The sequence below is a fragment of the Camelina sativa genome, chromosome 6 (assembly GCF_000633955.1).
Source record: "Camelina sativa cultivar DH55 chromosome 6, Cs, whole genome shotgun sequence".
NCBI lineage: Eukaryota > Viridiplantae > Streptophyta > Magnoliopsida > Brassicales > Brassicaceae > Camelina > Camelina sativa.
In genome coordinates, this window is record NC_025690.1 from 18,610,626 (window position 1) to 18,627,528 (window position 16,903).

The 16,903-nt window shown below is 35.5% G+C and overlaps 1 protein-coding gene and 1 pseudogene across 1 annotated transcript; both read right to left on the reverse strand.

Annotated features, from left to right (window-relative positions):
* LOC104699225 (probable pectinesterase/pectinesterase inhibitor 35) lies at positions 175 to 1,988 on the reverse strand. The gene is made up of 3 exons (XM_019246395.1): positions 1,214 to 1,988; positions 277 to 800; positions 175 to 183 (listed from the first exon to the last, which is right to left on the reverse strand). Exons 1-3 carry the CDS (start codon positions 1,986 to 1,988, stop codon positions 175 to 177), a joined length of 1,308 nt encoding a protein of 435 aa, XP_019101940.1.
* The window catches only part of LOC104792180, a 13,404-nt pseudogene continuing 10,000 nt past the window's right edge, over positions 13,500 to 16,903 (reverse strand).

Below are 16,903 nucleotides of genomic sequence, written 5' to 3' on the forward strand. Positions count from 1 at the left end.
AAAAAAAAAAAAAAAAAAATTAGGAACCTAAAGTAAGGAAAAGTAAATAAAAGAACAAGAACACACAACCTAAGTACTCGATGCAAGTTTTTTATATACAACTGTTAGGTTGCCCAAAAATAAACCTTAAACTTCAACATAAAAAAATATCATAAATATAAAATATAACGTTCTCTAAATCTCCTTTACATGTTAAGAAAAAACATTAGTTTAACATGTCCGGGATTTAGAGAATATAGTAAATATTTCCATGAGAATTTGACCTAAAGTACNTACCGATGATCCAGGACCCGAGTTCCCAAATTCTCCGTAATAAAGAGTCTTCAAAGCGAAGCTACTGGACCAAGGAGACCAACCCGAAGGGTGAATCGAACCGTCCAAAAACGATTGCATCACAACTGTCCTAGAATACTCTTTCCATGGACGACCCAAATAAGTCCCGATCGAACCGGTGATTCTGCAATTATGGATAGATATTCCCGTATTCTGATTCGGGTCGGACCGGCCCTGGGCCGTTACGTAGTTTTGTTCTGACGAGCCTTTCCGAGATACGAGGTTGCAGCTTTGGAAAACGACTGCGGAGTTTCCGAAGATGAAATCCACGGTGCCGGTAATGTCGGTTTCTCTATAGAATTGTCGTTTGGAGAGTGTGTACAGTGAGTCTTGGTACCCATCTATTGAGCATCTGTATACCACGGACCTGTCTGATCCTACCCGTAATGCCACAGCTTGTTCTGCGTTTGGTCCCGCACTGTTCACGAATGTTATGTCCCGAGCTATGAATCCATCCCCCATAGCGGCTGCCATAGGAAAAAAAAAAAAAAAAAAATTAGGAACCTAAAGTAAGGAAAAGTAAATAAAAGAACAAGAACACACAACCTAAGTACTCGATGCAAGTTTTTTATATACAACTGTTAGGTTGCCCAAAAATAAACCTTAAACTTCAACATAAAAAAATATCATAAATATAAAATATAACGTTCTCTAAATCTCCTTTACATGTTAAGAAAAAACATTAGTTTAACATGTCCGGGATTTAGAGAATATAGTAAATATTTCCATGAGAATTTGACCTAAAGTACGACATGAAAAAGACTATAGTTACGTACATAGATTTTTTAAACGTCTTGATTTTTCTTTCTCGGACAACCATTAGGTTCTTGATTAAGACATTTTTAATTCTATGATTAATTTATTTTAGTGAAAATCTCACCGACAGTAGCGGATTGGTAAGTATTCCAGCCACCTCTGTTACTTCTGCTACCGACGATTACTGTTTTGCCCTTCCCGTCACCAACCAACATAACGTTCTTCTGTTTGCTCGGAATATTGAGATTCTCTTTATAAGTTCCGGCTGCTAAATGGATCACGCTTCTGCCACTTCCCTCCGCCAAAGACGCCAAGGCTTCGGCTATGCTCATGTGTGTCCCGCTTCCGTCGGCTGCCACCACCGCGTGAGGTCTCAGCTCTTCTACCGTAGCTTCTAAAAGCTTCCGGTCCGACGAAGAAACCCACGTCGGAAAATCATGATCCGACAACAGTTTCCGACCACCAACTACACCAGACGAAGAAGAAGTTTTCCGTTTATCGGACACGAACATGTCTAGGGAAGTGGTCAGTGAACCGGTGAGCTTTCTTGCGAAGGAATCCATCGCGACTCCGTCTTTGTTGAAGCTAGATTTCTCGCTGAGGCTTTGCTTACAGGTCTCTTGATTAGTCAAGGCCGCACTTAGCCATGTGTGGACATCATCGTTGACCTGATCTTTACTCTTGACGTCAACGATGCGAGACAGCATGTCGAGTGTGTCGTCAAGCAGCTCAAGGCAGTCGTTGACAGGATCGATCANCAGTGAGTCTTGGTACCCATCTATTGAGCATCTGTATACCACGGACCTGTCTGATCCTACCCGTAATGCCACAGCTTGTTCTGCGTTTGGTCCCGCACTGTTCACGAATGTTATGTCCCGAGCTATGAATCCATCCCCCATAGCGGCTGCCATAGGAAAAAAAAAAAAANAACGAGAATAATGTAGTTGCCATTGTGATTTATGTGCAATGTTAATTAATGATTCGTGTGTAGTAGAGAAGAAGTGTTATGTGCTTGCTAATCTATATATAGTTTCATAATAAACTACTACTACTAGTTCTTTTAAAAAATAAACAAGCAAAAAAATAAAGAAATAAAACTAGTACTAAGAAGAACCTTTTGAAAAGGAAGGGGACCAAATTCATAATTTCCAGTTCCAGAGGTTGGGATGAGACTTTTTATTTATTTGTAGCCCGTTTTGATATATCGAGTTAGAAGAAATTTCTGAGTGGAAAAAATCCGGTAAGAGTTAAGCTGTAAATAAGATGTCTTTAGATTAATATTATTACATATATCTATATATATATATATATAAATCAAATGATAAAGTTATTCAAATGATCATTAGATTTCTTACCTCTTCTTCTTAAGTATTTTTAAATAAATTTGTTTATAATTAGAGTGGCGCAATAAAAGTTTGTCTGTAATGTTGATGTATAACCATATATGTATAGCAGTTAATTTTACTTGTGGTTTTAAGGTTTTAATGCACCAGATAATATAAACTTAAGTTAATCTTTCTTCATATATAAAGAAGATTACATTTGATCGAGTATCGTAAACATATTGGTTGTATACTTGTATTAGTGATAATCTTGTGCCATAGCATGAATTCATATTCGGTATTATATATGTGTGAGTAATATTATATATGTGGTTATTTAAACGGTAGAAAAAAAACTGTCAATGTTTTTCAATCATAGTTTGAATATGATCATATACCGTTATTGTTCACACTTCACACGAGTAATTTTTCAAAAGTCAGTTTTCTATTATCAAATATTCATCCGTCATTTCCGTCTTTGGTTGTAATTATATTCTATCGTATCACGATGCTACGTAAACGCAGTATATAAAGGTTGTTGGCAAGATATTAGGCTATTTTGTATGTGTTTGATCTTTTCAGATTTTTATTTATTTCGTTATTACTGCATGACTCTTTAAAGTTTTAACCAGTTATATATATACTAGCAAAATCAAGAAGGAAACTAAAATATGGAAACCTATAAAAGAATAATCCAATTTTGCCTTTTTTGCATATAAGACAGCCATCATCCCTTCCTGTCCGGTAATAATTGATGGCTTTTTGAAAGGCCGATTCGTTTTGTTTCTTATCATTAATTTTAATTGGTTTACAATGATTCATTATCAATAACCCTTCTGTTTTTCGATAGATAACAATTTACAGATTGTTGTGTATAATTACTTTAAATTTGTGAAATTATTAAACGACAATAAGTAAGTGTTTTAGTTTTAAAAGTATACTTCAATTCTCATGACATCTAAAACGTAAATCGTATAGTAGCGCGCAATGTTCGCAATCATGAATCATTTGCATTTCTATTTCCTAGATGTGTTTTCAAAAGAAATAAATTGATTTGATACAGCGTTTGTTAATATGCGTGTTGGATCTGATCTTATGTTGTTTGTGATAAAAGGAGTGTTTCGTTGACCGCTATGTTTATTGGTTTGGTCTCAGGCTCTCAGCTTATGTTTTCTACGGTTATGACTTGATTTCACAAATAGCGAAAAAGAAGATAATGAAAAGAAAAAAAAAAAAATAAGCTGGTTCCCACTTAAATTTAACCAATCAAAATAAAAATGCCTGAAAAAATATTGAAGTAAAGCGTAACTCCTTGCGAGAAAATTAAAATGGCAAGACTGTGTATAATGAGGATCATATATCCGAAGTATATTTTATATAAAAAGTTGTTTAAATGGTTTGTTTTGTTTTTCAAAACAAAATTAATTATATATATATATATATATATTTATATATATATATATATTAACATGATTGCGAATATTGACATTTATATAGGATGGGGTTGCCAAAAAAAAATTGCATGAGATGTAATGTTAGAACAACTTTTTAAATGATTTTATGAATGGGCCCCAATATTCTTCTAAGCATGTAATGATTTTAATGCAAACTCTTCTTAGACGAAAGCAGAAACCTTTAACTAGTCGTGCTTTAGATGTTGTCAGACTGTAGCAATCTAGCTACTAAATATTTGATGTGCTAGCAAATATTTTCGAAAAGAAGTTTCATATATTTCCGTGAAGAAACGATTCACATTTAGTATATATTTCTCTTTTAATTGAGCTAATGGGTAATATTAGGTTGTAAATTTTTTTTGTTGATGTAAAGTAAAATGAAACCAAACCTTTTTTTTTGTTGATGTTCAAATCAGAAAGTGATAATGTAATAAAACAGATTGGAGTTAGGATTTTTTTAGTAATTCAAAAAAAGGAAAAGAAAAAAGGATGTGATAATGCATGTGAAACAGATATTGACAACAAAACTAAAATTCAAATTTAAATACCTAAATATCATAGAGAAATTCAAGACAAATATCGCATGATATCTACATGGATAAATGATTCCACCAAACGCACATGGATGTGTAAAATTTATAATTAATGAGATCGATATCAAGACCCTATATAGTTCTCAGTCCGTCGTCGTCGTCAGTATAATACCCAACAACTTAGTCCCGCCGGAAACAAATTAATTAAAGCCTCAACTACATTTCAATTATCTAAAGAGAACTTGTCGACTCTCAATTAGTGTATTAGAATTTGCATTGTACTCCTAGTTATCACATGTTTAATTTTAAAATTCGTGTCAAAAACCTCCACTCACACACTAAAAAAGGTTTACGGATTTTGTCCATTTAACTGTATTAATGTCTATAGATCTACGTAGAAAAATGTATCATTAATTTGAATATGTTAATGAAGATCGGATAGTCAAGAGATCATCATAATAGTATATATATAATTAAAGAGTGTAGCTAGCTAGGCACAGTTTTACATATATTTCATATTGATTTAGGGTTAGATCATATGCTCGATAACTGATCATACTGAAACAAGATATGTTAAACCTACAGAGATTATAAAAATATACACTATATATATATATATATATATATAAGGTTTGATAATAGTAAATGTTGGTCACCAGAGGATCGATACAAAATAAAGGCTAATCATGTATCTTAATTTACATTTTTACAAATGTTCACTATATATATAGGGACGATCGAGTACCATAGGTTGAGTACATATATCAAACATTACAAAATTAATATATATATCTAAAAAATACAATTGTAATACTCCGTACGAACATATTCAACTAACAGAAAATAAATAATTTTGAAGTACACTGCAGAATGGACGGAACAAAGTGGGTGGGTTTGCTTTTAGGTGACCTCTATAGTCTATAGTATCAGTTCTGATCCTTAAATTTGTAGTACTACCAAAAAACTAGAAGATAGAATCTTCGTTTAACTTTTCATGGGAGAATAAAGAAAACATATTCCGTTCATATTTATAGGAATATAGACACACACGTAAACACAAAAAGAAAGGAAAATAATATGATCAGGAAGATTAGCGAAACAAGAAGTCTACCACTTGGGCCATGAAGATGTCTTTGTCTTTGAGTTGAAATCTGAGCTGGAAAACATGCATGCCACTAAAGACTAAACGCATTGATGCTCTCTGTTGTCATTGATTTATCAAAATCCTTTTTTTTTTCTTGTATTGATCACGATCAATGACCGTTTCGTATTCACATCGCAACTTTAGTCTATATATTTCAATATTTATCTCTATATCGTTATGGAAAATCCGATCATTAGGAAATTAAAATATGAATTAAGTTTTGAAACAGAGACAAGATCGTGAGGGTTATATACATTGACACAAATAAAAATGGACCCAATATTAAGACGTTGGTTGTATGATGAAGCCAAAGAATTGACTTATTTTGGAGATATATGCGTGTTGACTTCATCTCCTCTAAAGTTCTAAGTCGTTAGTTAGAAAACACGCACACAAAAACACCATTACCTCAGAATACGTAATGCATATTCACATGAGTTTTGTTTTAATATGTAATCTCCTGATATTCAACATAAATCTTTTTATGATTATAAGTTTTTGATACTATATAATGATTTTGTAAGAAGATGTTATTTCTATACACAACATAAATGCATATATATTATCTATTATCATAAACGATCATCACATGCAATATAATGATTTGTATTATTAATTAGTATTGTTTTGTGTTACTACTTTAACGATCAAACTCGCATCAACATGATTAAGTAAATATAAGATTAATATATAATGCACAATCTACATAAAATAATTAAGATTAGAAAAGATTAGACGGCATTAGAAATTATTTTTATATATCCATAACTATACAATTTCCGGTTGTGGGTCTGTGATAAATCAATACAGTCCATAAGTTTTTCGCCAAAAAGGCCAAAGATAAAGAAAAGGATATATGGTCTATCAGTATCTTGGGAACGTCAATTATTACCTAGCTCAATACTAGTTGTTGATTAAACTAGGGCAAAAAAACTAGCTAGGTATACGTTTTCTTGCCCTTTATATAAGTTTTGTTATAAAAAAAATAACATTTTTATTCATCTTTCCTCTCAAAGGGAAATATCTTTCCTTTTTCTGTAAGTTATTCGTAAAAATTAGATCGAAGAATAAGCTGAAAACTGAAAAGTAATCGTTAAATATGATACAGTATGAAAAATCACTGATCTGTTATGGGTTATAAATCTTATGATTATCATGCTCTGTATGTTGCTGTAATTGATCTTCTTCTTCTTTCTTTTTTTGTTAAAGGATACGTAATTGATCTTTATAATAATATACTTAAAATACTACAAACAAAAAAACAAATAAATAAAACATATATAGCGTCGTCGTATTTACTACTCGAATTTTCTTTAAATCAATTAGGTTAACTGCAAAAATTAATGTTAGAATCACTTTCAAGGAATTGGTCATATTCTCGATCTATTAACCTCGTAATAATAATAATAATAATATGTCAGTCTGTCGGTTGTCTTCGAATTCTTTTCCGTTGTTAAGTTGAAGTTTGGTTATCAAATTAATAAAAGTAGAAAAAAAAAGGTTTAGAAATGAATGCAGACTAATGAATTCGATTAAGGGATAGAAATTGATTGATTTGATTCGTTTGCATAAAGCACGAAAATGAAGGTTTTAGAAGTGTCATTGGCACCTAACGCTTTTGTTATAATTCGTTTAACAGAAACGAAAAGTCATTAGTCCACTGTTTCATATACATTTCAAATTTAATAAAGGCAGAAAAAAAAAGAGCTCAATAAAAATCTTAAAAGTTTCTAGCCATATTGGCAAAGAAAATAAATAAAAAGACGACACTCATACTAACAACGTATAGTATATGTGTAAAAGTTTACTTTTACACAATATGAAAGTCATTCCACTTGAAATTTCATACTGTGTAAAAGATCAACTCATCTCTTGATGCTTTGAAACATGATCCTGTGGCGGCAAGATTAGTTCTCAGATTGGAGAATCCACCTATATTGTCCCCCGATGTTAACAAGCAGAAGGGTTTTGTCTTTGGTTATCCAAGCGATCAAGTTCATTATGAGGCTAGTGGAAAAGGACATCACATGATGAGCGGCAGTGAGGGCACACGTAAGGAACCAGGTATCAGAGAAGTGCAGTCGGATGGTGGGGTGTGTTCTGGGCTTTATGGTTCTTCTTTGTTCTATCAGGATGGTCCAACGGGTTTCAATGCGGGTCTCTCTGAAGCCGGTTGTTCCGGGACTATTTTGAAAAAGCTAAAACAAAGATGAAGACCATATAAAGCTCAGCGCAAGAAAGAAGTAGATCAAAGTACGGGAGGAGATAAAGAACTACTAGTGTATAACTCCTCTAAGAGAAAAGCTGCGGATGAAGCTAAATCTACATCAAAAGACGCTAAGCGCAAAACCCAAGAGGCAGCCCCAAAGGAGGGGCAGTCCAAGTGGTAATGAGCATGATCAGCTGGAATTGTCAGGGCTTGGGGTGGCCTCATGATCTGACGATTCCTCGTCTCAAGGAAATGCGTAAAGAACATTTTCCGGAGATCCTGTTCTTGATGGAAACAAAAAATAATATTAATGTAGTTGTTGATCTGCAATGCTGGTTGGATTATGCAAGAGTTTTTACCGTAAATCCAGTCGGTTTAAGTGGTGGTCTGCCTCTGTTTACCAAGGAAGGAGTCACATTAGATATGAAGTTTTTTGATAAGAATATGATCGATTTCCATGTTCAGTTTGGTTCAGTTGAATATTTTGTCACTTGCGTATATGGAGACTCGATGGTCAGTGATAGAGCCAAAGTGTGGGAAAGACTTTCAAGAATCGGTATTCATCGGAAAGAAGCTTGGTGCATGATGGGAGACTTTAATGACATTTTACACAATGGTGAGAAACTTGGTGGTCCTTTGAGGGGGGATTCGTCATTCTTACCTTTCAAGAACATGCTCAGCAACTGCTAGATGGCTGAGCTTTTCTAGCTATGGTAATGGGTTCACTTGGAGAGGTAAGAGAGGAACATCTTGGATTCAAAGTAAGCTAGATAGATGCTTTGGAAACAAAAAATGGTTCAAAAGATTTCCCATCTCAAATCAAACCTTTATGGAAAAGAGAGGATCTGATCATAAACAAGTTTTAGTCAAACTTTCCTCAGTAAAGGAACCATACAGAGGCAATTTCCGGTTTGACAAGAGATGTTTCAATAAACCACACGTCAAACAAGCAATTTCTATTGCGTGGAATGCAACAAATCTTCGCAGGAACGGTGTGGTCTCGGAAAGATTGATCAGTTGTAGAAAAGCTCTTAGCAGATGGAAAAAGGAGAACAACACAAATGCTCTATAAGAAATCTCTCAACTTCAACATAGTCTAGAGTTGGAACAGTCTTCGGGATCTCCAAACACTTTTAGACTGAGAACTTTGAAGAAAAATCTGTGTAAAGCTTATCGAGAGGAAGAGATCTACTTGAAGCAAAAGTCTCAAGAAAAGTGGTCAAGATCGGGTGATAAAAATACAAAGTATTTTCACGCTTCAGTCAAAGTGAATAGAAGGAAGATTAGACTTGAAAGACTGATTGACATCAATGGTAATGCTCAGAAATCAGAAGCATCAAAAGGTTCAGTGGCAACTAATTACTTTCAAGTTCTTTTCTCCTCCACGAATCCTGATTCTTTTCAAGAAATCTTCCAAGATTTTCAGCCAAGAGTCTAAGCCTCGATGAATGAACATCTTTGTTGGTCTGTTACTGTGGAGGAGGTGAAAGAAGCTGTTTTTGGTATCAAACATTCAAAGTGCACCGGGAGCTGATGGGTTCACGGGGTTCTTCTTCCAAGAGTATTGGTCTATTATTGGAGCTCAAGTAACATCTGAGGTTCAGGCCTTCTTCATCTCCGGTGTATTCCCTGAGGAATGGAATTACACCCAGATTTGTTTGCTGCCAAAAAAAGGAGAACCATGAGCATATGTCAGATCTTCGTCCTATAAGCTTACGTTCAGTTCTTTACAAGATAATCTCTAAGATCATCATCAAGAGGCTTAAACCTTTTTTGAATGAGATTGTCTCCCCAAATCAGACAGCCTTTGTGCCTGATAGGCTGATCTCTGACAATATCTTAATTGCTCATGAGTTAGTCCATTCCTTGAAAACAGATAAAATTATCTCAAATGAGTTCATGGCAATTAAATCAGACATGTCAAAGGCTTTTGACAGAGTGGAGTGGAACTACTTAGAATTGTTGTTGAGTGTTCTGGGTTTCAGGTCAATATGGGTCAGTTGGATTATGAGGTGTGTAACGACGGTCTCCTACACGGTTTTGATCAATGATCAACCTTTTGGTCTGATCAAACCGAAAAAGGTTTGCGACAGGGGGATCCCTTGTCCCCGTTTCTTTTCGTGTTATGTACAGAGGGGCTTACACACCTAATGAACAAAGCTGAAGCACAAGGTATCATCAATGGGATTCAATTCTCTTCAGAAGGTCCATCAGTTCATCATCTTCTATTCGCAGACGACAGTTTGTTTCTGTGCAAAGCTGAGCTACCTCAATGTGAAGCTTTAAAGAACATTCTAAAAGTATATGGAGATGCAACAGGACAGAGGGTGAATGTTATAAAGTCTTCGATAACATTTGGAGATAAAGTGGAGGAAGATAAGAAAAAGGATATCCAAGAGCTTTTAGACATCTTTGCAGAGGGTGGGGCAGGAACCTACTTGGGTCTCCGTGAATGTTTTAGTGGCTCAAAGATCCAACTCCTGGATTATATGAAGGAAAGACTTAAATCCAGATTCTCAGGCTGGTTTGCTCGATCCCTGTCTCTTGGTGGCAAAGAAATTCTCCTCAAGGCTGTTGCTATGGCGACACCGGTCTATGTCATGTCCTGCTTCAAATTGCCGAAAACCACTATCACCAATCTCACTAGTGCTATGTCAGATTTTTGGTGGAATGCAGTGGAGCATAGAAGGAAAATCCACTGGGTGAGTTGGGAAAAATTTGTTTATCCAAAGAGAATGGAGGTCTTGGATTCAAGGATTTGGAAGACTTTAATCAAGCTCTTCTTGCTAAACAAGCCTGGAGAATCCTGCAAGAACCTAACTGTCTTTTTGCTCAGGTGATTAAGAGTCGTTACTGCAAAGATGCTGATTTTTTGGAAGCAGGAATTGGAGTTAGACCTTCCTTTGGCTGGTGCAGTATTCTTCATGGCAGAGATTTCCTTGTCAAAGGTTTGAAGAAGAAGATTGGCAATGGTTATTCGGTCAGAGTATGGATGGATCCTTGGATTTTTGACCACGTTTGGAGAGCACCTTACCGGAAAAATATCTTTTTTGATTGGACGTTAAGAGTTTCTGAGCTGATCATTCAACAGACAAGATCTTGGAACAATGAAATCTTGGATACTCTTTTCTTTCCCAATGATATTTGTTGTATCAAAAAGCAGAAACCGGTGATTAGCAAAGAGGATTTCTGGTGCTGGGAACACACAAAGAGTGGGGATTACACTGTCAAATCCGGATATTGGCTTGCTAGTACTTTGAAAAATCCGGCCCTTCTTCAGGAAGCAGAGATGCAACCCTCCCTCAATGGCATTAAGAACAAGGTTTGGTCTCTTCAAACAGTCCCCAAGATCAAAGCGTTCCTGTGGAGAGTAGTTAGTGATGCTCTTCCTGTATCGGACTTGATATCAAAAAAAGGAATTAAGCTGGATTCCAGATGTCAAATTTGTGGCAATAAAGGAGAATCAATCAATCACGTCCTATTCACATGTACGCTAGTAAGGCAGGTGTGGGCTCTAACAGGTTATCCCTATCCTCCATATGGTTTTGATGAGTTATCAGTACACTCAAATTTCCATTATCTGTAAACATCGTCAAAGAACCCAGATATACCCATTGAAATCAGAAGGCTCTTCCCTTGAATTCTCTGGCGGCTCTGGAAGAATAGAAATTCATTCTTCTTTGAAGCAAAAATGTTTGATCCTGTTGATACAATTTCAAAAATTAGAGAGGATGCAGAGCAGTGGAGTATATCTCAACATGTTGACCTTGCAAGCGACGAGGCGGAAGAAGCTGAGGATCGTAACCAAACTTCACATTGGAAACCACCTCCGCCAGGTTGGTTAAAGTGTAACATTGGCATCTCTAGAGCTCAAAAGAACAAGATATCAGGTGCATCCTGGGTTCTGAGAGATGAGTTTGGTAGGGTGCTTATTCATAGCAGAAAAGTTCAAATGGGATTTTTGGTTAAAGATGAAGCAGAATTGCAAGGCTTTCTTTGGACGGTTCAAAGCATGATAAGTCACAAGATTACGAAAGTCATTTTTGCTTTTGAATCAGCTGCGCTTGTAGGGGTGATCTTAAGACCCAAAGCATGACCCTCCTTTGCTCATCAACAAGCAGAAATGTTGCTGCAACTAACTACAATTCAAGACTGGAGAGTACAACTAGAGAAGCCATCTGAAAACAGAGGAGCTTCTCTCATTGCTCAGAGTGTTCCAAATTATGCCTTGTTACAATCATATGTAGCCACTGGCTTTCCAGGCTGGTTACAGGAACTCTTTGAACATGAGAGACTTTCTTCCTCTTTTTAATTTTTGGTTTCTGTCTCCCTTTAAGCTAAAGTGTTTAGAACCTATTTTTTGGAGAGATAAATTGATTCTGTGTGATCACTTTCCTTTAGTAACTTTTGATTAGACTACAAAGTTATTACTTGTAATCCTTTTTTATATGAATGGAAAACCCAGATGACAAAAAAAAATAATAAAAAATTCATCGACACCGTACAAAATAAAGATAGCATCATTAATTCATCTTCAGTCATTTAAGTTTTTATCTTTTTTTTTTTCCTCCCTTAATCATATGGAAAATATATCATTGTGGTCAATTTGTCATAAACACTACACTGAATTTGATGCACTTAATCAAATGAAATCATAAAACAAGTTGACGAAGAAAAGTTCTAAATAGTAACTTACTATACAAAACTTTCTAAATTTGAAAAACCCACCAAAAATTTAGGCGAAACAAAAAAAAAATCCGAAAATTGAAATCATCGAGTATGATATTGAATCACTGATATTACTGATCTGTTGACTTGGAGCATTAATTAAAATAAAATTTATGCAGTACATCATTTTACGTATAGCCAATCATGAAACTGTAGACAGAAACACAAACATTTCAAAAAGGGATCTGGTAACGTAATTACTAATCAAGCCCGCATTATCATATAACATTGACCACTTTTTCGTTTTTTTTTTTTTTTTTCCTGCAAAAGCATAAATTATAATGAACAAAATTTTGGTTATAATTTAGCTTATTTAGATTTAACAAATCAAAATTGACCGTTTATTACAATCAAAAATCAATTAAAAAAAGAATACAGTGATAGACAGAGCTTCATTGGCAATGGCTGCAGATGAACAGAGTTTTAAGAACGACTCAAATCAAACAATAAAGCTAAGTAAATGTGACAAACATAAATAATAAGTAAAAAATTTAAAAAAACTATGTGCTTTTTTTTTTTGATATATGTAATGCCTCCAATCCCAATCGGAGAACATAAAACCTCCCTAAGGTTCTCTGTTCTATCTGAAATAAAGATAAAAAAAAAAAGAAAAAAAAAGAACCCGGAATGGGTTTTGTCTTTTGTTTTGGTCTTTTGGAAGATTAAAAAAAAAAAAAAAAAAAAAAAANACTTAAATCAAATGAAATCATAAAACAAGTTGACAAAGAAAAGTTGTAAATAGTACCTTACTATAACATTGACCACTTTGTCGTTTTTTTTTGTTTTTTCCTGCGAAAGCATAAATCATAATGAACATATTTTTGATTATAATTTAGCTTATTTAGATTTAACAAATCAAAATTGACCGTTTATTACAATCAAAAATCAATTTAAAAAAAAATACAGTGATAGACAGAGCTTCATTAGCAATGGCTGTAGATGAACATAGTTTTAAGAACGACTCAAATCAAACAATAAAGCTAAGTAAATGTGACAAACATAAATAATAAGTAAAAAAAATTAAAAAACTATGTGCTTTTTTTTTTTTGATATATGTAATGCCTCCAATCCCAATCGGAGAACATAAAAACCTCCCAAAGGGTTCTCTGTTCTATCTGAAATAAAGATAAACTAAAAAAGAACCCGGAATGGGTTTTGTCTTTTGTTTTGGTCTTTTGGAAGATTAAAAACAACAATAAAAAAAATTGATGATGGCGATATAGAATGCAAAACTGGAGATGGCAGAGATTGGTCTCTCTTAAGACACGACTTGACTAATGAGAGTCGACCTGACTCACCTCTGATAAGCCTCTCTTTATCTTTTGAGGATAAAGAGGCTTACTAAAAAAAATGCAGCCAAAATGAGAGAGTAACGATTGGCTTTTTCAAGGCACTGAGCCGTGGAGAACTCAGGAAGCAACTGTTGCAGAAGATTGCTTCTCAAGTTTCTCCTTTAGAATCTCGGCTCTTCTCTGCTCCGTGTGCTGAGCTATAGTGCTTGCGAGTCCATGGTAGTGCGTGTCTAGTGTCTGGGTAAGGCTCTGGAACCTGGGCGAGTCCGATACTTGCATTGCTATATATATAAAACAAAAAGATTATTTAAATAATAATGTCAAATATACATGGCAAAAAGATCATATAATATCAATTCCTCTTATACCTGCGACTGCATCCATGAATAGTACGAATGGATCGACTTCATCAATTGGAGAGTCTAATTCCTCATCGTCGCTAAAATCATCATCTGAAAAGTCATCATCGTCGCTGTAAGAGCGGAAGTCCTTTGCCTGATGATAATACACAAAAGAAGCAAACTTAGTGAGCTACTACGACAAACACATTGCACCTTTCATGAGATCATTTAGAGGATTAGTTTAAGTCAAAGAAGACAGACCTGTGCTGCTAACTTGTGGAGTTTACTTCCATCAGTTTCATCTGGATTTTCGTCATCGCCTTCCTCATCTTCATCATCTGTCTGGAATTCATCCATGTCGTCGTCATCACCATCTTCCTCTTCTTCCTCCTCTTCTGCCTTTGCAGCTTCTGTCATAAATGTTCAAATAGGAATATCAGCGAGGGTCAGTGATTAGAAATTGAGAGATAGTAGAAGGCACTGACCAGCAAGCTGATCCTTGTATGCCACTAAAAGCTCGAGCAGAGCCCTGAATACATGTGGCAAGACCTCTACCGGCAATTGACCAGCAGGAAGACTGAAAAGTGATGTCAACCCCAATATGCAAACTTTCTTATCATGCTCTCTGCATGTAAAGCAAGGAAGATTATTTATGTCTTGAAAGAAATGTAAAGAGAAGAGAGATATAGGTTTAAAAAGATTAGATTCACCCACCTCTTGAAGTTAGCATATCCACCACTCTTCTTCTTTTCTTGCAGCATTTGGAACCATATAGTAAAAATTTCTGTTGCGATACCAAATCGTTGCAGTATGCCAAGTGCCAAAGGGGTATTGTAGTAAAAGGCATTTGCAATCTGCACAAGGGTATCACAGAGATACATTTCAGCAATTATTGCCAATCAGGAAATAAAACACATAGCTTAACTCAGTGAAACAGCTAACAATTTGCAGCTAATGACTTTATGAAGCACAGTTTAACAGCGGCCATTTTGCTTACCACTTCAATCAGAAGACACTTGAAGGAAGATTTCTCGGCACCTCGTAGCCGATCTAGTGTGATTCTCAGGTAGGGCTCCACCCATTGATCCACCTGCCCCTTGCAAGTCTGAAGCACTAACCCTAATAGCTTCGGAGCTGGCTCAAGGTCACTGTCATCAATATTTTTATTCGCCATAAGCTGCCATGAGAAAGAATTATCAAGTTAACCGATATAAGTATGTGTACAGTGGGAGGGAAAATGGATGAGGCCATCTACAGTTTTATTTAAATGAGTAAGTATCAGATAATGAGCTTACCACAGAGATCACACTCCAGAGACTTTGCTGGTAATTTGGTTCATTGCAAGTGAGATAATGCCCAGTCCCCCTGGATATGTAGTTGTGCAGCGGGACCAATATATCTAATAATATTCAAAAGAACGTTTAAGCAAAAAGGAATGTAAATATGAAAACTGAGAGAATTTTATGATAACAGAAACGGCAAAAAAAGACTGCAAGTTTCATACTTGGGAAGAAGTCAATAGCCCAATCCACGAGTGCTTCCATCATTAAAGGCCATAAGCTCCACATATCCAATGATATCGTAGGTGAAAAAGTAGTAATATATGAGACGATCTCCAGAACCTCTTCAAACACATCTGGCCATAAAAAACTATATGAATGAAGCACCATGTTTTAAAACAAGCACAAATGACATAAATCCCAATGCATTCAATATACATCATTCAAAGGAACCCAACAAATGACTAATAACTCCAGATATATGGAATTTCTACAACATTATACATACCTTGACCATCAGTTGTCAGCATTTTCCGCATTATTGGCAGCAAATGTGGTTCAATCTGACCATAGAGATGAGGGAGACTACTGATAGATTCAAGAATTGTACTGATGGCACGGAGACATCCCACTGCAGCCAATGCACCAGCATCATCAGTTTCATCCTCACCGTTGTCAGTGTCGATACACCTCCAAAATGCACTGGCCTGGAATTTATTATCATGAACAAGGTATAATAGTGCCAAAAGTAATATAACACTCAAAATGGGGAAACTACAGATATCATCTTACCAAATTCTGGCACAAACCCAAAGCATAAGGAGAAATCTCCTCTCCAAACTTATACACAATAGTCTCTAAAGTAAAAGCAAGGTCTTCATTTTCAACTTCATTCATTAGCTTGAAAAATTCTGCACAGCACAAGTCCATTCCAATTATTAGTTGGTTAAGATTTGGTCGGGTTTAATGTAATATTAGACTTAAAATGGAAATATATATATATATATATATATATATCAGTAAAATCATTGTAAAGTGTACCATCGAGAAGCTGCGGCAGAACTGGGCGGATCTCATCTAGATCTGCAGGGAAGACGATGTTAAATACAAAGAGAGTCTGAAAGGCAGGGAAATCATAAGAAAAACAGAAACATATTTTTGCCGATACGTACTTTTGGAGGCTTCAATAAATGATCGCAAAGCAAAAACTGAATCCACCCGAACAGGAAGTTCTGGATCACGCATTCCGGAGATAACACAATGCAGTGCCTTGGAAAAATTGCTCTGGTCTGAGAAATTGATATGGGCGTACTGCCCTGCAACCCATGCAGCCTACACAGTGGATGTGATAAAGAAATAAGCTTGACAAGTTACAGTATCAATGTGATGAAAGCAATGTGGATGATGCAAAACAATGATGAACAAATACTTCAGCGACTGCAGCATCTACGCACGCATATCCTATACCAAAAAAGTCATCCTCAACTTCACAAAGTAGTGTAGGAGAAATT